The sequence below is a fragment of the Telopea speciosissima genome, chromosome 4 (genome assembly GCF_018873765.1).
Source record: "Telopea speciosissima isolate NSW1024214 ecotype Mountain lineage chromosome 4, Tspe_v1, whole genome shotgun sequence".
Lineage (NCBI taxonomy): Eukaryota > Viridiplantae > Streptophyta > Magnoliopsida > Proteales > Proteaceae > Telopea > Telopea speciosissima.
In genome coordinates, this window is record NC_057919.1 from 11,377,931 (window position 1) to 11,404,154 (window position 26,224).

The 26,224-nt window shown below is 39.4% G+C and overlaps 2 protein-coding genes and 2 long non-coding RNA genes across 4 annotated transcripts in view; 1 reads left to right on the forward strand and 3 right to left on the reverse strand.

Annotated features, from left to right (window-relative positions):
- LOC122658469 lies at positions 1–15,778 on the forward strand. The gene is made up of 4 exons (XR_006332447.1): positions 1–11; positions 8,233–8,238; positions 10,306–10,313; positions 15,739–15,778. It is a non-coding gene; the product is annotated as an uncharacterized LOC122658469 (long non-coding RNA).
- Positions 2,307–15,688, reverse strand: LOC122658468. Its single transcript, XR_006332446.1, has 3 exons — positions 15,534–15,688; positions 14,023–14,024; positions 2,307–2,320 (listed from the first exon to the last, which is right to left on the reverse strand). It is a non-coding gene; the product is annotated as an uncharacterized LOC122658468 (long non-coding RNA).
- LOC122658467 (translocon-associated protein subunit alpha-like) lies at positions 4,671–13,278 on the reverse strand. Its single transcript, XM_043853443.1, has 8 exons — positions 13,184–13,278; positions 12,321–12,485; positions 12,178–12,228; positions 11,746–11,834; positions 6,897–6,974; positions 6,537–6,740; positions 5,296–5,367; positions 4,671–5,087 (listed from the first exon to the last, which is right to left on the reverse strand). Exons 1-8 carry the CDS (start codon positions 13,239–13,241, stop codon positions 5,040–5,042), a joined length of 765 nt encoding a protein of 254 aa, XP_043709378.1. The 5' UTR covers positions 13,242–13,278; the 3' UTR covers positions 4,671–5,039.
- LOC122658466 (E3 ubiquitin ligase BIG BROTHER-related-like) overlaps positions 15,718–26,224 on the reverse strand; it is a 14,852-nt gene continuing 4,345 nt past the window's right edge. The window contains exons 4-7 of the mRNA XM_043853442.1: positions 25,793–25,834; positions 25,570–25,691; positions 25,349–25,457; positions 15,718–15,948 (exon numbers count right to left, since the gene is read on the reverse strand). Of these exons, the coding sequence (XP_043709377.1) occupies positions 15,901–15,948; positions 25,349–25,457; positions 25,570–25,691; positions 25,793–25,834 (321 nt within the window). The 3' untranslated portion in view covers positions 15,718–15,900. The remainder of the gene's footprint in view (positions 15,949–25,348; positions 25,458–25,569; positions 25,692–25,792; positions 25,835–26,224) is intronic.

Here is a 26,224-nt window from a genome sequence, read left to right on the forward strand (position 1 = left end):
ATTGAAAAAAGGTCAATTCCAACTCAATCTAGTTTGACTAAATTACCTATGATTTAAAAAATAATAATTAAAATTAGGGCGACCGTTCTTTAAACAAGCAGGGTATACTACACCCTCTCACATTGATTATTGTAATCATTTTTTTTTTTAAAAATAATATAATAATTCATGTGAGAAAGTGCAATGTACGCCTTAGATTTTCCCTCAAAATTAATAAAAATTTGGATGAGATATCACTGATCGACAGAGCAACACTTTTATGGAGAATTGGAGAGGCCACAATCATGAGTTTGAGGATATTTTAAACACTTTATATAAAGGGGGATTCCATTTACATGGTATATTGCTCTCTACTGCACTCCCTTAGCTAGCAAAGCAATGAACTTGTTTTTAAATTTACAAAATAAATCCTCAGATTGCATCAATGTAGTTTCGGCTAAAGACAAGACAGGCTAATGTTAGTTTTAATCTTAGAAGATTTTATGTCCAAACTAAAAGAATCCCATTTAGATTTTAAACTAGATAGATCCAACAGTAAGGTTGTCCTAGTGGTCACATATTCAAGTCAGAAAACAACCTCCCACAAAGCAGATTTAATGTTGTGTACATTATAATTCTCCCTAAACCCTGCAGTGGTGGGAGCCTCGGTACGTTTTTTTAATTGGAAAAAGCCTCGATAATCATAGCTCGGATCTTGTAGAACAGCTTCTAATGATGGTATACAAAAAATTTTCAACATGGTAGAATTATATGCAAATTTTCAACTTTAGATATACAATGGATAGTTTGGATAAATCATTTGTCAAATTTGAAACTTAAATTCAATCATGTATTCCTCCATGTATTGACATGCATCTACATGTATATCTTTATGCCCATGATACTTCAACCACTCACATGCACTCTTCCATAGTCCTAGATTTTCAAAGCTCTTATTTACCATTTGATATATACTTACTATACAACTCGTTAGTTATAGGGTGCATTATTGCTTTCCCGTTATTGTGTAACAAATATTTTGGGAGAATTGTCTTTCATATATATATTTTTTGGAAAAAACAACTCTGTCCGGGAGTGTGGCTTATGCTGGCACTCCCATGAGTCTATCTCATTCCTCCCCATATGAAAACACCTCTACCCCTTTGTTTTGAGGAGAGAGAGAGACACATGGGAGTGCTTGCGTAGGCTACACTCCCAGACAGAGACTACCTCCCATATATTTTTTTCAATATTGAAAACAACTGAGCAATGATTATGACTTAAAGATAACTGCATATACCTTTTTTTCTTTTTCTTTTTTAGAGGGGTATTAACTTTTACGAATTTCATTTTTTTTGCTTGTTCTATCCACGATTAATATATTTATCGTCTATTCATCAGAAAACTTTTTTTTCTTTCACCCAACAACATACTCTTTGGTATTATCGATATGGGAAAAAGAACTCTGTCCGGGAGTATGACTAAGCCAACACTCTCTCTCTCTCTCTCTCTCTCATATGAAAAGACTCATCTGCCCCCTGGGAATGTTGGCGTAGGCCACACTCCCGCATCAAAAAAGGCTTGACCGTTAATTCTCCGAATTCCACCAAATTTGTGTGTATGAAGAAGGAATGAGATGTTTGTACTTTCTCTGTTCAACCACAAGCCTAATGCAGTATAATTCTCTCCATAATTGGATGGTCCAAGCGCCATTATCTCATTTAAAGGGACTTTCTTTTGTTCTCCCATCATGAAGCATTGAAGTTTTTGAAGGCCCACAAGAAGCAACATCACCTCGCATGTCTTGCAAGAGCCTATGCCTTTCTTCGCTATGTAAATAGAGGGCCGGAATAAGTGCCAGACCCTCAACAAAAGAATGGATTAAGGTAAAAGAGTATTATTATCAGGGACGCTAGGCTTTGGAATTTCTCCCGCTCCTTTGACCTTTGCCAATCAGATTTCCAAAACAAGCAAGAGGATGAAACAACACACAATTTGATCCATAAGTTGACCGAGTCGGAGTCTTGGAATTTTCAAAGAAATTTTGTGTGGCTCCGATCTCTCGTTAAAATATTATTAGAGCTACGACTCACGCTTTATCATGGATGCTGGTACAACAAAGTTAAGGGATCAAACAAAGTTTGCAAACTTCATTACGTCTAAAAGGTGCGGGTTATCACCGTTATTGTGTGTCTTCCTCTTCCTTTGAATTCAAAGTTTAATTGGCATTGGTACCGCCCCGGTTGATATTTTTAACGTGAATGAAATTGATCCAGCGTTTTCAACATTGGTCATAAATTTTCTATTCTAACTAATAATTAAAAGGGGGAAAAAAACGCTACTTAGTCGCGTGGCTCCTACACCCAGACACAATAGCGTGAGAAAGAACCACCCAACCGGTCTGCCCTTCATGAAATCAAATATCACATCTATGTTGATGCCTCTGTGTACACTATCATTGGTCCCCACGCTGGTGCAGATGCTACATAATCAAACAACGATTTCTTGTCCTAATTTTTTTTTTTTTTAAATAAATAAGAAAAAGAAAAAAAGAAAAGAAAAGAGAAAAAGACTAGGCACACTGCTTGCATACCACGATTATGGAGAGTGATTCTTCGAGAAGAGAACTCAACTTGGATTCCCCAGGAGCTGAAGAAGCCTTTGTTGTAAGCTTTATCAAATACTTTCCCCCCTGTAGTTGTTGAATCGCAGCCGGGTGTCATAAACGATTCTTGCAATGATAGCTTGAGGGGGCTCTATGGTGCTGGAGTGAAGTCTAGCATTAAGCGCCATCCATATTCTGTAGATAACAGACAGAGAGGCTGAACTTCTTGACTAGTTGGGGTGGTTGGTTGCCTTTGAAGTGAAGAAGCAGCCAAGAGATTTCCTCATTCTAGGTGACCGTGAGATCCCTGGGATAAAATTTCTTCATTCCAACCAAGAGATTTCCTCATTCGGGTATGACTAGGGTTTTAATTCATGGTATGGGATCGGGTATTAGCTTATTCTGAAATCGATAATACTGATACATATCAACCATATTTAGTCGGATCGGATGATTTAACCCCTCAAGATTCCAATACTTTATTCAGGATGCGCGCCAGGCACACATCCCTTCACACCCAATGACCCAGTGCCTTTGGATGTCTCCCTAGGCACTCCCTGGGCGTTGGGGTCTCTGGAGAGTAGCCCTGGGGGTGGTGTTTCCTATCCTAGGCTCCTAGCCCACAACCTATGCATTCAGCGGAGAGCAGCAGCAGCACTCAACGGCTTCTTCTCTCTTGTTTTCACCGAGCTTTAATTGGTGTTCATTTTTACTTTTTAGCTTGGTAATCCTTTGGAACTCTGATTAATTTCGGTTTCACTTCAATTTATTGACTAGTTGTAACTTATTCTCTCCTGTTTTTCTTGTTTCATATCCCTTGTTCTGTGTGTATCTGCCCTTGCTTTTCTTTCACAATTTTAACATCAAAATCGTGAATCTTCCATATTTTCTTTTTGCAATCTCGAAAAGCCCCAAGAAGTTATAAATCTCCCCTGCATTTTCGTCTGCTTAAAACTGAAATTGTTGTCTTTTGTCAGCCAAAAAAGTCTCCTTCGTGCTTCCCTCTGCAGTGGGAGAGCACAGGAGACCAATGGTGGTACGCCTCCCCTTTCGACTTGGCTGCTGCCAACAGCCACCATGACCTAATCCGGGAGCTCCTCCACCTCGATACCAACCTAGTCAGTAAGCATACCTTCCTCAGGCGAATTTACTGCCTTCAGACTGGGAGTGTGGGACAACGAAACCCAATTCGGTGTCACTGATACATTTTATGTTGCTGCTAGGAGCAGGAATTCCATGGGTGTTCAGGCTCCTCTTAGATTTCAGGGGAAAATGGAAGAACAGCCAAAGGAGATTCCTTCAGTTATTAGGTAGGAGGAGATGAACAGGATTGTTCATGATACAGTTAAAGGAGATAAATTGGAGATCCTCAGGGATCTTGCGGATTGCACTAATGTCTGGGCTTATAGGGATCATCGACCATTAGGGTTCGTGTGATTTGGGATAGTTGTAGAGATTGGAGGGGAAGTTAAAGGGCTGAGCATCGTGAGGCCTTCAACACCACAAGAGAATGAAAGAAGGGGGGGATGATGGTGTGCTCTGCATTTAAGAGAGATCACAAGAGGGTGAGTTGGTGTGACCATGAGCCTGCCGTCGCTGTCGCTGTGAGGGAACGAACAGAAAGGGCAGGGGGCGTGAGAGCCAGATGATGCCACCTTATTGTATTTGAAGTACAAAAAAGGTAAAGTAACAAATTTGGTTTGTAACTTTCTTGGTTACACCTAACCCTTTAATTATGGGGAAAAAAAAAAGCCACCCGGTTGCACCAGACACACCACCCCTGCGCCCTGACAGGGTTTTAAAACAGGAATCCGAGACGGAATCAGTCAGTGAATTCCAATCCTGATTGGAATCAGCCGCAATTGATTCTCAAGAACTCTAGAATCAGTTCTCAGATCCCAGAACAGGGAGTATCTAGGGTTTTTGGGTGTGAATCAGCTGCATTGGATTGATGGAAATCGTGGTCAGCCACGGGCGATTCCGATCCGAATCAGCCAATTTACCGATCTGATTCCTGATTTTTAAAACCCTGCTAAAAAATGGAAACAGACCCGATTCATCTCGGATAACACAATGAATTGTAATCATCAGCAAATCGAAAAACTGAACTGTCAATTCGAATTGAGCTGAGAACCATCTAAGCAGGAAAGAAATAATAGGAGTGTCATCCAAACAGAGAAGAAACAATTACCTAACAAACATTAAGTTAACAAAATTGTATTTTTTCGCCTGAACCTCTAGGCTTCAGAAGCCCTACGCTAAGCAGTACAGACCACTACTCCAAGGGAAGAACAGGAACATCTTCCACAAACTACAAATGCTAGGCAGGGCCTCATCAGCTGTTTTGTCCCAAAACTACCTCAATATTAAGACTCCACAAAAATGCCACAGAGCCTAGCACTAGTTCAAAGAGGACAAGCTTCTCCTTCACAACTAAATGCAAGTCAAACTAGCCTCACTTCTTCTTCTTAGACTTGGAGAGCGACTGAGCATATGCAGTTCCCTGTTGAAAAAGAAAAGTAAAATGGAAGAATGAGGAAGTTGGCTAAATGCACAATAAATATCTTAATTTTATCCAGGACTTCATATAAAAGCAGAATGGAAACAAACATCAGAACATCATTGTTGGCATTCTGTGGGGGAAGGATGATGCACAAGCACAAAAAATTGTGTAAGATTTTTTTTTGTTCCAGATGGTATAAATTACTAACCTGCAACCATTCATCCATGGATGCATCTGTAGTCCCAGTACCCACTTCAACCTTCTGTGCCCTCTTTGTTTTCTGCATAAAAGATTCATATTAGCATGGTTTTGTTTTATTTACGGAAGAATGCATTCAAAAGGTAAAACATGTAGAAAACTAACTTCCTATTAATCAAAGAAGAAAAATCTTTATGGCCGGATCAGAACTCTTAATAATGGCACTTTTTCCCTACTTCGGAACCAGAGGGTTTTAAATATCTATTTTAAGTATGGAAGAACTACTCTTTCTTTGGATTTTTGTTTTGACAGACAAAATTTCATAAGAAATAATCAAGCTACTGCACAACAGGTGGAGAAAACTCCTCAAAATCCCAAAACAAACAGCAAAGACTACACTCTCAGCCCTCCACCACCAATCCCCCATCCCCCCCACCCCCCAAAAAAAAAAAAACCAACTACAAATCTGATGGGTCCTTTTCAAATGCATTAGGGTTTCAACTTTAAAACCTAATGGTCTTCATCTAAATGAGATAGCTTTCAGGCCTTGGAGATATAGTGAAAAACTTTGACATCCTTCACCACAAATCCCTTGAAGACAATAATGTGCAAAAACTATTACACTTTACTCAACATGCTTGAGCATGTGAGTTAGGAGAAAAGCCTGGTCCATCATAGCCATCCACAAAACTGAAAAAAATAGAGAGGACATGGTTTAACCTTGCATCAGTGAACATTGTTCTTTTATTGCAAAGCTGGAGTCTACACCAAATATTTTGCTAAAACTAATATCTTCTGGAGATGGGATTCACCAAATGTACAGAAAATCCCCCTTTGCCATGTTTATAGAAGAGATACCATCAGCCTAGAAGTACATTCGGGAACTTTACAATAGCCTATTACATGCTACACAATGCGGTAGCAACACCTTTAGGCCACAAGAATAAAGTACAAATACAACCTAATCCTCTAGATCAAGAAATATAAGCAAGCACCCATCATCAAAAAATGAAGTGGCAACACCAAAAGAGGTTTTTTTTTTTTTTTTCCCGATAATGTATCAAAGAGGGAAACATTGATATGGTAGAATCTGAATTAGACATCTGGCAGAAAATCCACAAAGCTCAATACGTTACAAGAAAACAAAGATCAATTACCTAATGCACCTCCACAGATATTAGAAATTTATTCACAAGCAATAAATTAAGAAAAATATAACATGAAATGCAGAATACAGTTTAGTTTACTTACCTTTGAGAGGCTTTGGATTTGACCATACATCCACAACCCACAAAGGCCAACAAGGGCAACTCCTAGTGTAACAAGGAAAACAGACTCAATGCTGAGAAAGCCACTGGCCTCAACAACTTCAATAGTTCCATTGTAGAATGTGCTCTGGTATGGTTGCTGATCAATCTCATAAATAATTGTACCTACAAGATCAAATGCTCCAGGCTGCGACCAAAAATTAAATGCTTAAGATCAAGCTGTGGATGGTAAGTAACCAATGCTGATCAAGAAAAACCCATGCGTAAACACCTACACCCCCCCACCCCAAAAAAAAAAAACCAAAACAAAACAAAAGAATAAAAAAAGGAAGATGCTTCATACCTGCAAGTATTTGTTAACAGCAAAAATGTATGGGAAAGTAGCCTGAGCTGAAGGTGGCACAGATGCATTGTTGAAAACCTGAAATTACAATCAGAATATGTATAACCATGCTAACCAAGATGATGAATTATGATAATCTAACCAGATTGACTTCTAAAAATGATCTCTTACAAGGAACCCTGATGCAGATAAGTCACCTTACGGGCTTATTTTATTGGAAATAAACCTTGGTTTAAGTTATGTATGTTTTAGGCCTTTGATCCCATGTGTTTTCATTGTAATGGGTCACTTTAATGAGCCTAAAATATGGGTAGAAGGTAGGCATACGGGATTAAGCTTAGTTAGATAGTTCTTTTTAATTTTAAGTTGATTAATAGGCATTGAATTTCCTCACCCCTGCGTGAGAAGGTTCCCTCTTATGCTTCTTATTTATGTTGCTTAGCAATAGGATTTTACTTTCCTCTTCAGATTACGAATATGCTTTAGTTTTTATAAACAGCTTGTAATGAGCCAAGGCTTCATACGATTTATGATGAATAAATTTTGAAGTTTTCTTCAATGGATATCCTTGGAGGGCAGTGAGATTTTGTACCATGTTGGTGAGAAGCCTTAGTTATCCTTCTCTTATACTCCGTTTTACAGTAAACAAGGTACTGATTTGAATCTTCTATCAATTGATCCTTCTGTGTCTAGTTTGATTCTTCGGATTCAAGCGGTTCTAATCTTAATCTTCAATTTCTATTCCTAAGCATTCTGTTCTAGTTGGATTTCATCATTGATTATCTGATTTTATAGCCTGCGGTTACCCTGTTTTAGCATTATTTTCAGTCTGATTTGCTTAATCACCTGAGACTGATCTGTCCATCAGATCAGGGTAGGACTTGGAGGCATTCAAGGCCTCCCAAATACAATCCTCGACCAGGGTTAAATGAAGATCAGAGCTTCTGACCTGCTGCTATTGATTTTCTCTCAAACCTGTCCTGTTTTTAATTTGAGATCTGAATATTGTCTTATTACTTTAAATCCAGCCATTAGTTTTGAATATCATATTTTGGGGATTGAATTAGCCTAATAAGAGTTACACTCGACTCGACCAGCTTTATAGGCTGATCTGACTCTTTGATTTAGTAATTTGATTCTGAATATCAAAGTTCCTGGATTTTCAATTTCGTATTTGATTCATCTTTAATTACTCTTAATCTGACTGGTAGATCATTGCTGTATTCTGGGGACCATCTATTCTAATTGTTAGTGAGTGATTGTCAAAGTTTGACCTTCATCTGAGAAAGTTGAGTTTTGTTGACTTTTTTGATTTGGGTGCTTGGGATCCTGTAAGAGGGGTGTTTAGCCTGAACCTAGGATTCATCCTACTTACCAGTTACCCCTCCCCCCCGCCCCCCACCAGACCAACTCAAGACAGAGTTCTCTTAAGCGACAAAATTGTACTCATGCAGAAAGGAGATACAAAGTTGCACCCGAAAAGAACAAGCCATGTTCATGCTAGATAGATCATCTCCCACAGAATGTAGCATTTATCAGAATGAAGTGAAGGTATACTGGAGTTAGAAAAGCCATTTTGCAGATTTTTAGACGGGGAGGAAATGGAGAGCCAGAATGTATAAACCTATCAACCACCATCAATCATTTCATGACTAGGACATACTGGCCTTCATGGCTATAGACCAACCATTCTCCTGAAGATTACAAGCTCATTTGGCCACAAAATTAATTCCAAATTTTATATCATTCTACCAATTCCAATGTTGGCTTCTATGAGGAATCTAGGCAAGATTCTGACTTTGAAGTTAACATCATCCTTTCAGCTCTACCGTGTGTTCACCCTACACTTTCTGACAGCCAAAATGAATAATACTTGCCACAATAAAACCCAAAGTATTAATTCCAAGGAGAAAAAAGGGGTAATGAATCTAGAAAACAAATTCCTTTCCACAAATCTTAAAAACAAATCCAAGCCTTCTACAATATAGATAACAATAGTACCTCCACAACAAAGAAGGGGGAGAGGAGACGAGAGGGCAGAAAGAACAAGAAGAAAAGCAGATGACTTCAGCTGTACTGCACTTAACCCCAAACTTTCCTGACAGCAGAGGAGCACAACCAAAATCAATTTAATACTTACCATAGGAGGCCCAAAGTATTAACTTAAAAGAGAGAAGAAACACTAAAGGGGGATGAACAATTCAGGACAAACTTGGAAAACAAATCCCTAGTCTCTTATAACATGGCTGGTCATGTGGAGGAGAGAGAAAAGGAGAATTTTTTTATTATTAGAATTGACAGATTCTTTAGCCGATCCAAGAAAAATGGATCCAATTGGGAGAATCGACCAGTTCTTGGCCGACCCGACCAATTTGGATCGGAAATAAAAGAACACCCAATAATTTATTCGGTATCATATATTATTTCCTGCTTTTGGTCTTATTCTTTTTGTCTTAATTGATAACTGATGTTAATTTACATTATGCAAGTGAAGGAGACAACAGGATTGGAAATTCAAAAATTATGAATCTGGAATCTTTTGGGTTTCGGAGCTGTTTGAAGGATACATTTGACATAGCTTGAAATTCTTTATAGGAAACTTAACACTAACCTTGTTTGCGTGTTATGTTTCTGGCTCTATGATCTATATATTTGCATTTTTTATAGATAGATAAACAATATATAATATGAAAAAATTGTGCATGTTGATGGGAGGCAGAGGAAGCAGAATTAAACAGCAAAAAAGGAGTTCTTAGACAGAGAGAGAGAGAGAGAGAGAGACATTAGAATCCCGTCTGCGCTATAAACACAGAGCAACATTTCTAATGTTTATTCATCAAATTAATGATATTACCAGTCAAAAAATTGGGTGGAGAAGACTACCTTAAACATTTGTTGTGTGCACTTTTTTTGGAGGGGGTTAAGTGATGCAGTAGCATATACTTAGTTGGACCAGCATGACCCAATTTGGAAGCCCAGAACCAAGGAAAACCAGGTCCAAACCTAGATTTTTCAATAGGGGAATTTATGGAATTGTCTTTTGTATCAGGTTATTTTTGTAATTTCATTTTTACTATTATTATTATGTCTGTCAGCTATGGTAGGAGACAAATTCCAACTTCCAGGCTAGTTTGAATTTGTTTCAATTTTAAATTATGATTGGGAGTAGTTAGTTTTTTTATTCTATATTATATAATGCATGTAACCATCGAACAAATGGGCATAATCAAGTTGATTGAATGAAATATTGAGTTTTCCACTCACGGTTGTGGAGCTGCAAGTCTTACTAGTTGACGATTTCTATTCTCTCTTCTAGGCTTAGTTGTGATCCATCCCTCTTTTTCCCCACCTTTATTCTTCTTATCTCCTAATATTCTTGCTATTGTTTTCCCTGATTCTGTACCTGCAGTAGTGTTGGTCTGAGAAGAGTTCACTGGAACTCCATCACTTCAAACTCAGATCGAACTGAAAGTTTGGGAAATAGCTTTCCCCACTAACGCGACCCAAATCCTTGAATCCTGGTCCTCACAAGCAACTCTGCTGTGAGAACCAAACCTGGTATCACCGCTGAACCTGCTGCAACCTCCTGGTAGTATTTGTATAGTTATATTTGATTTCCCTACCATCTATCATGATTGCTTGTGATTGTGAATTCAGTAGGTCTTTGAGATTGTGACCTTCCCCTGAAGTTTATCCTATTCACAACCCAAATCAGTGAGTTCTCTCACCCAAAGCTGGTTTTGTCACCCTTACCATTACAGTCGAGAGGAAGGAGATAAATTTTACTTACTAATAATTAAGGCCAAATTTTCTAGTAATGGTTACCTGTTCTGAGTTCTTTATTATTTCACTCCACTCTTGAGATTTAATTTCATAAAAGCCCCCTACCTTGATTTAATTACTTTAACGTCCCAAATTCTATTTACCTTTTCTAAAAAGGGTGTTAGATTTTCAGAATTTACGAAATCAACCCTTTTCTTTTCAATTGAGTTTTTCATTACTTTGGCAGGCCCATAGAGACCAAAATTAGGGTTTTGAACACTAGATTGAACCAGTAACATTTTTTGCGTTCTTGTATATAGTTATATAAGTGTTAAGATATCCCCTTTTTAGCCAATAAAAGTTTCATTATTGTACAAAAATAACAGTATTCTCTACATCATTTGAAAATACAGTCAGAAAAACACTTTCCTGCCTTTTAGGATTTCACGTATTAACCCTGTTACAACCGCTTATCCCAAAAGCTTGAGCTGTTGAAGGCCACAACAATGTATATCAACACACAACCATCCCACATCCCACACACACGGCTCTGCACGTGACACTGAGGGTAAAAGGCGAAGGGGAACAATAACACACAACACAAACCCCTCGCACATATAAAGGATCGAACACACGACATCCTAGCTCTGATACCATGTTACAACTGTTTATCCTAAAAGCTCGAGCAATTAAATAAGGGCTACAACAATGTATATCAACACACCCTACACATGCAATACTTGCATCCTTAGAAATTCAACAAAGTCAACTATAAACCAAAACCCCCGGGGGAAAAATTTGGTCCATGCAACAAAGGTCTATGCAAATTAGAAAGATACAGTAGCTCTTACGGCATCTTCACAATTTACCAACTGCAATTTTAAGGGACGCAAATAACAGGGTTTTACAGCCACAATTCTTCATGTAAAATCTAGATTCTCAGGGTTAGAAACACGGAATATGGCTTTAAATGATAATCATTAGTAGCTTAACTGGGTATCAACAGCTTAGAAACATGAAGGGTAAAGGAGTTCGAATGTAAATGAAAATGTACACCAAACACATGTAAAACAAAACGTATTTTTACCTGCCCAGTCAAATTCTGGACCAGCATGCGATGATCATAAGGAAGATGAACACTAGCCCGAATAGCAATGACATTCACATTTGAATCCCCTGTGTTTCCATGAAAGAAGAAGAAAATAAAGCATTCATTGTGTTAATACAGGATAGTAAAAGTGAATCAATGCAGTAACACCAAGACAAACAATAAAACCGCAAGCTAGATTCAAACAGAAGCATCAGAACAAGAACAAACTAAGGGAGCATGAAGATGGACATAAGAAACAGGAAATTGTGCATACGATAAATTTGTATCACAGAAAAAGGAAGATCACAGGGTCACACGATTAACAAAAAGTATCCATAAGGAAGCTCAGCTACGTCGATACCACAAAGTTAATAACAAAATCTAGAACTTGACTATAAAAAATTGACTAATAAAAGCATTGACTTCTACCTTCATTATTCACGCCAACAAGTAGTTCAGCCTCTTCCCCAGCAGGCACCGCTGCAGAAAACAAAAACTAAACTTCTAAAAAAGAAATCGTCAAAAGATAATGTTTAAGAAAGGAAAACAACTTCTGTCACCCAAATTCTTACATTTTGCCGCATTTTTTGGGAAAACGCAGATAGTATCAACTCCAGGAGCTGGACTAAAACTTCCATCGCCATAGTCCTGGATGTCATCACCTACAATCCCAAGATCACCTCCTCCCTCAGCAGCTTCGGCAACTTCGACTTCTGAATCCGACTGACACCTAACAGCTGCCCAGAAAAACAGGAGAAGAAAGTATACTTTAAACATGTAAAGAATGGTCGAAATAATACCACATGCAACAAATGGAGTCAATTGGTTTTCCCCAAAAACATTTCAGATCAAAGCATGCAAACATGCAGTATTCAAAATTAAAAACAGAATAAGCTCCAATCTTTCCTTCAAGACTAAACGGAGCCAAATTAATGAAAGATTTCACAACTAAGATCCGATCAGAAAGATAAAAAACGCATTGGCAACTCGACAAAACACTATCTCCATAAAGAAAGACGCCGACCAACATTGAAACGAGAAGAAAAGGGAGAAATTGCACACACAAAGCATCAATATGCTCCATGAACACAGTGTTTTGGCCCACATATATACCTTCTCCAGGAGAAAAAGAACCAAAGAGAAAAGGTAAAATATAGGAACGCTTTTCGCGGAGACTACAAAAGCACGACATAGTCGCCATTAACAAATCCTCACCAAAATGCAAGGCAAAAACCTACAAACTAGTCTCGGAACAGAATGTCTCATTTCAGGAGATTAATAGAAAGAAAGATAATAATTCTTGTCTCCTAAGGCAGAGAAACTAAATATTAATAGATCCAAAAACACCAACCGATTGGTTTAAGTCCATGCAGAAGTTGGAGCTATACAAGCAGATGTAGATCTGACGATCAGAAAAAAGGAGGTGTGTAAATACCATGAAGAAAAGGAGAAGCCAGAAGAAGAAAAGCGAATATTAAAACCCTAATCGCCATGAATTCGTTAGCGATCGACAGGTCGTGGAAACCGAGATGCAAAATCAACCCACAGAGACAGAATTCCTCGAGCCTCGTTTCGATGGGACCGAACAGGAAACACCAGAGAGGACCCAAATTTCTCTATCAGTTCATAACCACACAGGGCAACAGCACAAATGATTCGGGTGAAGTTGTCTTTCAGAGCCACTTTTCGCCACAAGCACAGTTTCATGCCTTCATTTGACTTTGGACTTTCGTACTAGTTTCTTGCGTCTCATGGAACAATGGGCTAAGCCCATAGGCCCAGAGAGGATAGGATCGCTACAGGCCCACCTATCGTCATTGAATATTTGGATGGATGGAGGCAAAAGCAGATCCATCCGATCTGGGAATTATTCGTATTTTACTGAAACACCCTCTCACCTTTCTGGTAATAGGAAAATCAGTCCCTCATCTTTTGCAAATAATATGTTTTTGCTCGACCATTAAAAGTATAGGAGAGGGTTTCCTGAGCAAGCAACATAGACCAGCAAGGACATTTGATGTGAGAAAGAGAGAGATAGACACAGAGATGCTAGTATATCCTACGCCAACGGTTCAAAGAACCTTTTCCCTAAAAGTATTGACAGATCCACCCTTTTGCTTCTTTCCCCACATTTTGCTATATTTCCAAACACATATTACATAACTTGTCTGGAAAACTTCTTAGGTTAAGAAGTATTATACCCTAAGAAGCAGGGACATTCCATCTAAGGAAGAGAGGGATAGACACAGAGATGCTAATATATCCTACGCCAACGGCTCAAAGAACCTTTTCCCTAAAAGTATTTACAGATGGACCTTTTTGCTTCTTTCCCCCCTTTATTGATGATCGAATACCATTTTGCTATATTTCCAAACACATATTACTTAACTTGTCTGAAAAACTTCTTAGGCTAAGAAGTGTGATACCCTTACAATAATTAGTATGACCCCCAAGAGATAAGGAATATCTCTCATTTTACATTAATTTTGTTATTTATTTTTGGGACAGAGATTGTTGTCTGTGCTCTAGAACTTGCATGTGCACGTTGGCCAATGGAAGCGCATGCGCAAGCATTGATCTAGGTGAGATTTTTGCCTTTCCATGAGGCAGTCTTTCGCGCGCCTCTGTTTCTAGGCGCAGGAGCCACGCAACCAAGTAGTGCTCTTTTCTTCTTTATTTTTTTTGGATCTTTCTAGGCACCATTATGCCCACTGAAGTATAATGCCTCACTATTTGCCACTTTTCATTTTTCTCAAATAAAAAGAAAAATGTGTATTTGAATATGAGGAAGGCTAGGTAGAGAAGGAATGGACGAGATTTTTTATTATTCAGGAATGGCTGAAAATGATATTCACCGTGCACATCAATACAATGCCATGCTCACCCTTGCGAGCTGTTTCCTGATATGATTTGTTTTCTTCCACCACCCAAGCATGAAGATTTGTCACAAAATAAGGGTTTTAAATTAAAGAAAATGTTCTCTGGGGGAGAGGCACAGGCCACACCCAGACACAGTGGGGAGGGGGGTAATGACTGCCCTTCCCCCACCCCCTCCCCCCCAAGAAAGGCAGATATTCAGCTCACAAGATGTCAATCCATGCTCTCATTGACTGTCGCATGTGCATGGCCCCCATGCTCCCTCACAAAGAACAGTCTCCCTTTAAATTAAATGCAGTTCAAGGCTTTATTGACTGGGATGGAGATTACTTTATAACTTTTCTTCCGTATGGGGACGTGTTTTAAAAGCTAAGTTTTTTCCTCAATCCAAAGTTTTGGCTAATTTTTTCAAACCCAAAAACAGAGAGTATCTTTCATGTTATTCTCACACAAAGGAAATTAATTTGTTGGAAAGTTGGTACTGGGACTTCAATTGATATATAGAAAGAACAATGGTAACCCAATTGCCCGCACGTTTACCTCGATCTAGAACTAACTAACCATACTAATGTCATTAGTACAGTTTCTGAGCTAATAATTACAGAATCTTCCTTTGATAACACCCAATTTCCTACTTCTACTATATCGAGATTCACTAAAACCTCTCTACTTACTTCTCAACAAAATGATGTTCTTACTAATGTGGCAACAAGATTTTTTATCTCAGAATTTTGACTTTTCTCATCAATGTTCAGGCAGATTAATAAAGTCGTTTGGTTACTCCTTTGGAAATCTAAGATTCATCAAAAATTCAAATTATTTATATGGAAATTGTTTAATAATGGAACTGGAAATAGGAGTAAATACTGTCGTTTTTTAATAAAGGTGTTTTGTCATCTGGACAAAACACCAGACTAATTCTGTATGCCTCTTCATGGATGCACCATGTCCACTTAGCCATCCACAACCACATGAGGATTCATCTTAATCAGAACTCTGGTTACCGTCTGCATTGTATTGCCAAACATACCAAGGAAAGTAGACCAGCCAGGGAATTCTTTTTTTTTTTTTTTTTTTTATTTTATTTTTGGAGTTGGGAGGGGGAGGGAGTAGGGTTGAGCTTACAAAGGATGAGAATAGAGAATTGCAAGTACAACACAATTCCATAAGCGACCAGTGTGTGTTCAAAACCAAAGCCATGCCTCGCAATGTTGAGTGGCACATGAACCACAGGTATAATACCTAAAATGAGGTCATACGTAACCTGTCATCATCCTACCTGCTTCCAGAAATAGAGACCTCAGCACTGCAAACAGGGCACACCTGCAAAATCACCAGCGCTATTACTGAGATTTTAACCATTAAACAAAACATAAATCTTAATGCCAAATCATATGAAACCTAATGCTGTGATAAGGATCTAGTGGAATTTATGGGAGGAGGGTTCCCCCTGCTTGTGTTTGAAGAATCTACCACGCTACACTAATAGTAGTGTAATATCATCAGTGAGGACCCACGATGGTCAGGAAGGAGAGAGTTAGGGGGGGAAATACCCTGTGAGAGGGCATACGTTACTTTCGCTTGGTCGCAAGGGAAGTAGAGGAATTAAAAGGAAATACTTACATTTCCTGTAAAATACATTTCACTTCCCAAGAAAATATAAGCATTTCCCTTGCAACCAAACGCTAAAAATGGCACGATTTTTTCTGTAAAATATATTTCTCTCCAGGGAAATATTTGCATTTCTCTTGCAACCAAACAGAGCCGTTAAGCGGACAGCATGGGGATCTTTTGCCCAGAATTTTTTTTACAAGAAATTCAACCCAAAATGCACTTATCAATGACAATTAGATTAGTTTTGAGGATATCAAGGGAGTGCCACTTACACACAGAAAAGGGACACACACACAAACCACTAATCAAAAGTAGGGAGATCAGCAATTTCATACACTTGGTCCACTCGCCCATAATCCTACATTTTAACTGGTGTTTAAAAATCATGGACAATAAGATAACGTTATGTGGAGCATAGTTGTCAGTGTCCAAATGACCCAAGGTGTTGGAGGGGGCCTCGACACAAGGCAACCAAAACGCCCACCTAGGCAATCAAGGTGACACTAGTTGTCAAGGCACCTGGATGCCAAGGCAGTCAGCTAGGCAACGCCTTGACAACTATGATGTGGAGCATTTAATCTTTGGAGGGCAATAAGGTAACTCACACCAAGCTGGATGGGTGATTCTTCCACAAGGATTTACAACACTAGACCATGAAACGGTAGGGCAAGATGTATCCAGCTTGATTAGGTGAATTAGAGAATAGAATGCAGATTTGTAGAAACTACCGGTATTGAGAAAAAAGAAAATGGAAATGGAAAATTATTCTCTGTTCAGCACAGCTTGCATTGTGTTGTAGTTGTCATTGTTGGTCAACATACTCACTCGTATGAACTTCAACACAGGATTAATAGAAGGGTTCCAAAAGTAGCTCTGAAGTTGCCGGATGTCAAACTAGCGTTCTGAACCCGAGTGTCACCTTCACTGTCCAGGCCATAATTCATTCATCAAAACTCCAATTGACTTGCTTTTTTTTTTCCACAGGAAAGCTAACTTAAAGAGCTACAACTTTAATGTTTACATCTTCAACTCAGGTTCAGTGCATGACTTCCCAAAACTGAGCTTGAATCCGACTGATGAGCAGACACTACTTGAAGCATACGCACCATGCCTGATGATCAAGCCATAACTTCCAACTCCGATATCAAATTGATGGGATTCTTAAATGGTTGGAAAGATAACTCAGAGATCTTCCTTTCACATGTTTTGAACTTCCATAAAACTCCAACTAAAGGACAGATAAAAAAATACATGAAGTTGCTGCATGTTCAGAAAAAATAATTTGGGCACAATGCGTGACATCTGCATTGGGGATCATATTTCTCTCATCCGAACTCAGGTTGACTCACTTCTTAATGTGTTGGAAAGATAATTCAAAGGGCTAGAGTCTTTTAGTTTTGATCTTCAACAAACGCCCAATGAAGGACATCTCAAAACCACCAATGAAGTTATTGCTCCAACACATTGCATCCTTCACCTTCAGCAACATCATCTCATGCATTCTAGGACTTGCCCCTGCCTCCTCTTCATGCCAACCACATTTGACAACTGCCAACTGATGATACTATCAACTGCCACCCAAGTCATCAGCTATCCCATTACAAATCACTGTACTTTACCTTCAAGCTAGTTAACCAAAGCAGCTCCACATCATCACCGCACATCCCAGAGGCTCTCACAACTTCTTCCAACACACACAGCACATTGTCCACCTCATCATACCATATCAGGCCACAATGCAAGCTCAACTTCTCACAGACAATGTCAGCCGCAAAGATCCAGCCAAAATCCAAGTGAGCTCAATGGTCTTGACAACTACACCATTGGCCTTCTAGTGACGCTGCTCAATTCTAGCCACCACAAAACTCTCTGCCTTGCCATATGCCAACTGCCCTTGCACATTACAGCCCAATGTCCAACTTCTCAACTGCCAACTCAGCTCTGAAGACTGCTCACTATGCTAGAAACAAACTGATAACCGTGATTGAAGACTAGCAATACTCCATAAGATTCCAACTGAGCTAACTATGCCCATCTTCCGACTGACAATCCATATGTCTGCATCTCAGCCCATATGAGTGAGCATGTTGACCAACAAGATACCAACACAAGCTCACTGCTCAACTAACTACTTAGCTTCCTGTGTTGACAACAATGACAACCACAACACAATGAAAGTTGTGTTCAACAATCTTCCCCCTTTGGAATTGTTGTCTAACACCTGTGAGCAATTCATAGTTATTGTGTTCATACACAAACTCAATCATTCCATGACACAGAATTGCTTAGTCCTTCTCCCCCTCTTGACAACAATAACAAAGCGCTCTCCTACTACTCTTCTTTGTCTTGATCAACCTTCACACAATGCAATTCAACCCCCCCCCCCTTTCTTGGACCTCTTCTGAGACCAGTTGTTGATGTCAATCATCTCTGCTCTTGACAACAAAACTAAAGGGTGACAAAGAATTCCTCATCTGACCAAATGGAAACAGAATGCAACAAATATACTTTCTCTCCCCATATCCACCATTACATTGCTCATCATGCACAAGTGCTGCCTCAGGTGGAATTTCTCCATTTGTTTCCATCTGCATCACTCCATAACCAATAACAGCAATTGCTTTTCATTTCTCCCATTTGCATCTTGCCAACATGAATATCACTCCCCCTGTCAACAATGCTAAAAAATCCAACTCCCCAAGAGTACGATAATCATCCCTCTCAAATGATAGGGCTGGCAATCTGACACTAGAATGAAAACAAACTCAACATAGTTAATACCATAATCCATACTGGAGCAAAACATAGCTGCTGGCAGCCACACCCCATTGCAAAACTCATCATATCTGCTCTTCCCTTTGCATGACACCAATCCTTCTCATTTGATGAAAACTCAACAAGATGCAAAAATCCTACAGGGTTTGCAAACAGTGTCCAATGATGAGTCCAAGCACTATCCAACACGGGACTCCAACTGCTATTTCCTCGAGTCCACTTGGGGGCACTAATATATTATTTAGTGAGCTCCACCTCTCCATGTGCGCATACCTCAGTGCTTGGAAGATAAGTCCACTCCCAATCTCCTTCCAAGAGGACTTCACAACTGATTTCTACATAATGGGAGTGTACTTCTTTCCAACTTCACCAATCACTGCCTTTTTTTCGCTGTCTCTGTCCAAGCTTGCTCCGTGTTGCCTGTGACTTTTGCTTGGCCTTTTCAACTGCTGTTTGTGCCTTTAATCTCCACACCCTGGCCACTGCACAATGCAACATGAGACTGCACCTCTATAGATTGTAATCTATGCTTCTTGGATTGAGATTTATTTATCTTGGGCTGCCTTTCTAGTTCTCCCTCAACTTGCCTTTGTGAAACCTTTGTGTTCTTCCTGGGTCCATTTACTTTGTGACTTTTTGATGCAGAAGCCGAAACCATGATTAATTTGGCTGTTCTTTGATTTTTCGTTGGAGCCTTTTTATTTGTTTGTTTTTTTTAGCCTAGGGTTAAAACAGTCTTTTTCATGGTTTATCTTCTTAGTTCCCCTCCACGATTTTAGAGGGATTAGTATTTTATTTTATTTGTTTTAGTTGTTTACACTTATACTCCTATTTAGAGTATAAGTCTATTCTATGTTTTATAATTAGGATTCAGATTAGGAATCCCAACTCCTAATCTGATTAGGATTGCTTTAGATTGATTATTTGTAAGGCCTTTAGACCCCCCTTTATTATTATAAATAGTAGAATCGTGGGAGGCTCCCCCACCTATTATGTTTGAAATTTTGTTTCTTCTTGCTGCTGCCGCCATGACTGCTACTGCTTCTCTGTCTTGTGTGTCATATCAAGACCCCTTGTGAGTAATATCAAGGGCTAGGGCTGGAGTAATCCGGTGACTCCTTGCATCTTGCAGATCGGGAGGTTCGTCTTCTTCTTCCTTCAAGTTCTTCAAGGTTGCTGCTGCTGAAATTCTGCAATTCCAGTAAGAGTTACAATTTCCTGCAACTTTATCATCTCTTCTTCTTATTTCCATCTAACCTAATCGACTTCCCCAAACCCTAGCTTCATCTACATTCATCACAGCCCTATTCCCTCATCAGATTACACTCAAAACCTAACCACAGGTCCATCACAGTAACCCTCCCACTCGATCTCAGTTGCAGCCTCACCTATCCACTACAAACCCTAAATCCCTCCCTCAACATAAAAACCCAGAAACCCTAAGATCTGCCTAGACCTAACCAGCCATCAAAACCCCACCAAAGTCCAGCCGAACCACCCCCTCCCTGCTAGGAAAACTCGACCTAAAGCCCAGCCCCTAAATCTGCTCCTAAACCCTAGTTTCAGCTTAGATCCTAAATCTGAAAACCCAAAACCCTAACCCTAATATTTCTGAATTTCTATTTCTTATTCAAACCTCATTAAAACCTATTCTAATAGACTCCTAAAATTCTGCAGACCATTACCCAATAAAACCCTAACTCAATCTCCCATTCCTAACCCTAATTTTGCCCTAGTTACCCTAAACTGCCCATTCGGCCAACCCTAAAACAGAACCTGGTCCTAAGTGAGATTTATTTCACCTAGGCTACATCACTTTTCCTTTGAAGGTGATCAAATAGACGCACAAGGTTGCATTCCTTGGCAAAATGCGCAAACCCAACATTTAAAGCACCTAACAGTGTGTTCCCCCTAGGGAGAGTAGGGGTTCCTGCTACTCAAGCCTCTTGGATCTGCATTTGATTTGCAATCAAACATCATGTGACCAAACCCCTAACATTGAAAACAATATCCATGAAACCAAGTGCTCTACCTCACTGACTACTTCTGCCATCTTTGGTGTGTCTTGTAGCTATCAAACCATATGAGCCTCTGATGAGTGACCTGGGTGAAACCACATCTGCCCACTCTCCTGCCTGTCCATGCATTTTGTATTTCGCTTGCATGGTTAGTCTTAATGGGTTGGATATGGTTGCCCTTCTACCTGACCTAACATCTCCCTGTCTGACTTGGTCCTGATCCACTCTCTTCACTGGCCTAACTGTGCTCTTATATCCCTGCACAACCTGTGGTGTCAGAGGACTCTTCTCACTCTGACTCTATAGTCTATGTTCTCTCAGCTGTGCTTTGTTGGGTGGCTTTTTTTTTTTTTTTTGGTGCGTACATTATGACCCTCTCCATACCCCACAGTGGCAGGAGCCGGGTGTACTAGGCACGCCCTTTTTTATTCCCTGGCTGCCCTGTTTCCTTCTCTGTGTCTACTTTTGTTGTGCCTACCTCTGTGGTCTACTCTCAATTGTGCAAAATTCCCTTCTTGATGACTCACGCAGCACCAATACCAATTGTTGAACTGAGATGGCCATTCAGAGGGGCGTGATTGCGTGAATCAGTAGACTCCAGAAACTCATTCCCACAGATCTCACAATCTCAGGTGATGACTTTACTGGTACTCAGCAAGGTTCTAAAACTCGGGTTTTGACTTTTTTCCCAGCAACTCGAGCTGGTGGTTTCGAGGCCCAAAAATGGTTTTTTCTTTTTAATCTGGTTTTTTGTATACAACCTATTTTTGACATTCTAAACACAATGCATGAACTATTTTCACCAAAAAAAAAAAAACACTCAAAATGGTACTTGTGGTTTTTGACCCAAGTGTACTAGTGTGCGCACAGTGTACTAAGAATCGTAGATTCATAGTTGTCAAGGCAAACACTTATTTATGCCAAATATAAGTAAATGTTTTTATATTTGTTATTTTATTTACTTAAGAAATTATTCATAAATATGCATATACCCCACTATTTGAGTTCAATAAAAATAGTTAAAAAGTTTTCCAAAAAAATCCAAGATTGCTTAAATCTTATTTATATTGAAGGAGTTATGTACCGGTCAAACTTAATTTGGTGTGCGCATAAGCTGTCAAAATCACTCTGAATAAAAATATTTTTTTGGACATCAAAACAAACGAATATTTTACCGCACTTTTGGTTTTTAGCAATGTTTTACCATATTAAGATTTATGGAATTTTTAGATTTGAGAAAAACTACAGGCATTAGAAAGTTGAAAATTGCCCCTACCGCTGAAAATCCAATTTTTGTTCTTGAACTGGGGTTGACTTTTTATCATTTTGGAATTTGATTTTTTTAACTATTTTTATTGGATTCAAATAGGAGGAGGCATTTGCTTATTTATGAATAATATATTAAGTAAATGATAAAAACATTTACTTAAATGATATTTAGCATAAATAAGTGCATGTCATGGTTTCTGCCATAAATAAGTGTTTGTCTTGGTTTCGAGCCAGGTTTCCTCAAGTTTAGATGGGGATAAGTGAATTTATATAGGTGTTCAGGTCAAAACTTGCAAAACTTGGTCGAAATGTGTCGAGTTGGGTCGAAACCAGGTATTATTTGAACTCCCTGGCCAAACTCATCTCGGAAGCTGGCAAAATCGAGACTTGTTTCCATGGTGTTCAGTCACATTGTTTGGCAACCCTCAATCAGCGCACACACATTTGCCAAGAATTAATTGGTTGGCACTGGCCTTTTAACCAATCATGCATACATACAGTCGTGTGGCACACCTTGCCTCTCAATCACAGGCACACACAACTAAAAGACTCTAGTCCCATGAGTTATCTTTCCAACGCCTCAAAAAGTGAGTCAACCCAAGTTCGAATGAGAGAAATATGATCCCGAACGCAGATGTCGCACATTGTGCCCAAAATTCTGTTTTCTGAACCTGCAGCAACTTCACAGATTTATCCAATTGGAAATTATGGAAGCTCGAAACATGTGAAGGAAAGATCTTTGAATTATCTTTCTAACCATTTAAGAATCAGATCAATTTGATATCGGAGTTGGAAGTTATGGCTTGATCATCAGGCATGGTGTGTATGCTTTAGGTAGCAGTGTCTGCACATTAGTTGGATTCAAGCTCAGTTTTGGGATCCGTGCACTAAACCTAAGTTGAAGGTGTAAACATGAAAATTGTAGCCAAGTCAGCTTTTATGTGGAAAAAGAATAAAGTCAATTGGACTTCTAATGAATGAGTTATGGCTTGGACGACGGAGATTACATAGTGGTCCAAAACACTTGTTTTACGCATGGGGCAACTTCAGAGCTAGTTTTGGTACCTTCCATTAATCCTGTGTTGAAGCTCAAACATGAAACTTATAGAGCTCTAATTCCTCTTTCCAATGGCTCCAGAATCCGATCAATCCGACATTGGACAAGAGAGAATTATGGTTGTTTTTTCAATGGTTCGCAGAAGATGGTAAAAACACATGCGGTTCGACCGGGAGCGAAAATGAAGCTAGTTTTTGGCTCCTTAAACACAAAATTTCTCATCAAAAATAGGGAGAACATTTGAGAGGAGAAAGAAGAAGACAGAGGCTACAAACTTCAAGGCTTAGAAGATTGCCCTCATACCATTCCTTAATTGTGAGTTACTGAGAGGAATTCTTCAAGTTCTTTAAGCAAACATCGAAGGGTTGTTGACAAGAGAAGAGAAAGAATGAGAGAGAGCTCCTAAGAGGTTGAACTCCAGTTATCCAAGCTTCAAGTTCCATTAATGGCTTCAAGCCTTCAAGTGAAGCTTTGGTGAAGTACTTTCAAGAATACATTTCAGGGGTCTAAAAAGAAGAGAAAGGGAGAGAAGGAAGAAGAAGAGGAAGTCAGAGGAGATTGCCACAGTAACAGGAGATGTCCGTCATTAGCATTTCCAGAGGTTTCCAGTTGTCTAGGTAACCCTTTTTAGTAAACCCCATTTGGATTGTACTCGCAGTAGGCTAGTTGTTCAATTAAATGCCTGAGTGAGTCATGGTTTGTTTTTGCGAGAGATTTGCATATTGTATGAGTTGTATCTGGGGCATATTTGTATTTTGGGCATCCAGTAGGCGCAGATAGAGAGGGTTGTAATTCCTTGGCAGTTGTGGCTCCCTATCAGGCACGAATCCTCCAACTCAAACACCATATTGCATGGCCCCTCTAGAGTTGGCAGAAATGACGCAAGACAAATTGAATCAAGAAATGAACTTTGCCAAGAGAAAGTGATCCGAACCTGCCCGGAGCGAGCCCCCCATAGAGGCAATTGAAGTTGGTGAGCTGTATAAAGCCAGGTGTGGTTGCAGCTTCGTAATTGTGGCTGTGTAAACCAGGAGGATTGTAGCTCCTTGCAGAAGTTGCTGTCAAGAGTGTTAAGCATAACGCTGAGCCCAATGAGGGCGTTGTGTCGTGGATGTAGGCAGGTTGCCAAACCACGTTAAATATTATTGTTGTGTAGCTGAGTGGTTACATGGATATCTTGGGAGTGCCTTTTCTGTAGGATGGGTGTACACACTGCCCAGACCTTGCCACAGGGTTGGGTGTGCTTTTAGTTGAGAGGCAAGGTGTGACACACAATTGTATGCATGTGTGATTGGTAAAAAGGCAAGCGCCTACAAAGGCAGATGTGTGTGTATGCTTGATTGAGGGCTGCTAGATAACGTGACTGAGCTCCAGAGAAGTCATCATCTGAAATTGTGAGGTTTGAGGGAATGAGTTTTTGGAGTCCACTGATTCACCCGCCCCTCTTCTCAGAGGCCATCTCAGTTCAACATTATCAATTGAGGTGCTATGTCTTCCTTCGCTTCTTCGATGTTCACACCAACCCCACCATCTTATCAAGTGCAAAAATGTGAACGACATAACCTTGGTCTCATGCTCTTGAATATGAGAGTGCCCCCACTTTTCATATTACCCTTAGAGAAGCTATTCTTAATCCAAATACCACCCCCAGGGGAGAAAAAAAAAAAGAAGAGAGAGAAAGAGAGACAATTACACACACACACACACGCACCAATGGAATAGGTTTATCTACCTTATTTTCAAAGACAAAAAGACCTCAATGGAAGGAAATTTCAAACCTACAAGAGACACGAGCAACATCCTAGAGATGTAAAAGGAGATATACAAATATAATGACTTGAAAGAGCGTAGCATTTAATGTTAAGTAAAGTACGAACTTTTTAAATAAAATGTCTCAACATAAATAATGAAATAACATACTTTAGACCACTACCCATGAAACAGAGAGAAAATTAAATCGAAAATACCAGAGCAGAACTGAGAAGCATACCTTATTTATTTGAAGCCAATTGTTTATGCACTCTGAGTGGTATGAATGCTTGCATGAAAGCACAGTCAAGGCATCACCATCCTCATAGTCCAAACGGCAAATAACACACCTGAAACATTTCCTCAGCATTTTTTTCCATCAAATGATTATCACTATCGAGAAATAAATAAATATATAAATATATAGAGAGAGAGAGAAGCGTGCATTTTCTTAGTGCTTACTGATCTGTACTTCCATCCTGACTGCTTTGTGCTTTGTAATTAATCGAAGGCAAGGAGGCAATAGTTTCAGCAGAAAGTCCTCTGCTCTCGGTTCCAACTACTTCACCCAATGCAAGCAATTCCTTTTTTTTTTTTTTTTTGGGGGGGGGGGGGGAAGATTCTTCAATAAGTAAACCAAAATAGAAGCTCATAGTGACGATGCCATATTGAGACATCAGTTTACCTCATATGACAGCTCATCTGGATCAACTTCTTCCCAGGTATCCTGAACAAGAAAGAAAAAGATGAATATGTACAGGTCACTAACTTCAACAGTGTCACTCATTTTCTACATCCATCAAGTCAACAGATGAATAATGTAATGAATAAAATACCTGAACAAAGAAACCTATCGAATATGGTCTGCTTGTACGGGAAAAAGAAAGAAAGAACAAAAGGGGGGGAAAGTGTTCACTTTTCATTTGAGCAAAGAAACAAGGTTAAGGAGACCATCTTCTGTCTGTCTCTCTCTCTCCCCCTACCATCCCATCCTCTAGTTTCTAATCTTAACTTGCTTGGTAATATAATTATGTAAAAGTACATTAAAATTTTTCACACCCAAAAGGTAGATCAAACATAGTAGTACAAGGATGGAGTGCCACCAAGGTTCTAAATC

Coding starts and splice junctions, on each gene's coding strand:
- LOC122658467 (XM_043853443.1), bottom strand. CDS start 13,241: ATGGCGATTAGGGTTTTAATATTCGCTTTTCTTCTTCTGGCTTCTCCT. Junction 12,229..12,320: donor CCCAAAAAATGCGGCAAAAT/GTAAGAATTTGG, acceptor TGTTTTCTGCAG/CGGTGCCTGCTGGGGAAGAG. Junction 5,088..5,295: donor CCATGGATGAATGGTTGCAG/GTTAGTAATTTA, acceptor CTTTTTCAACAG/GGAACTGCATATGCTCAGTC.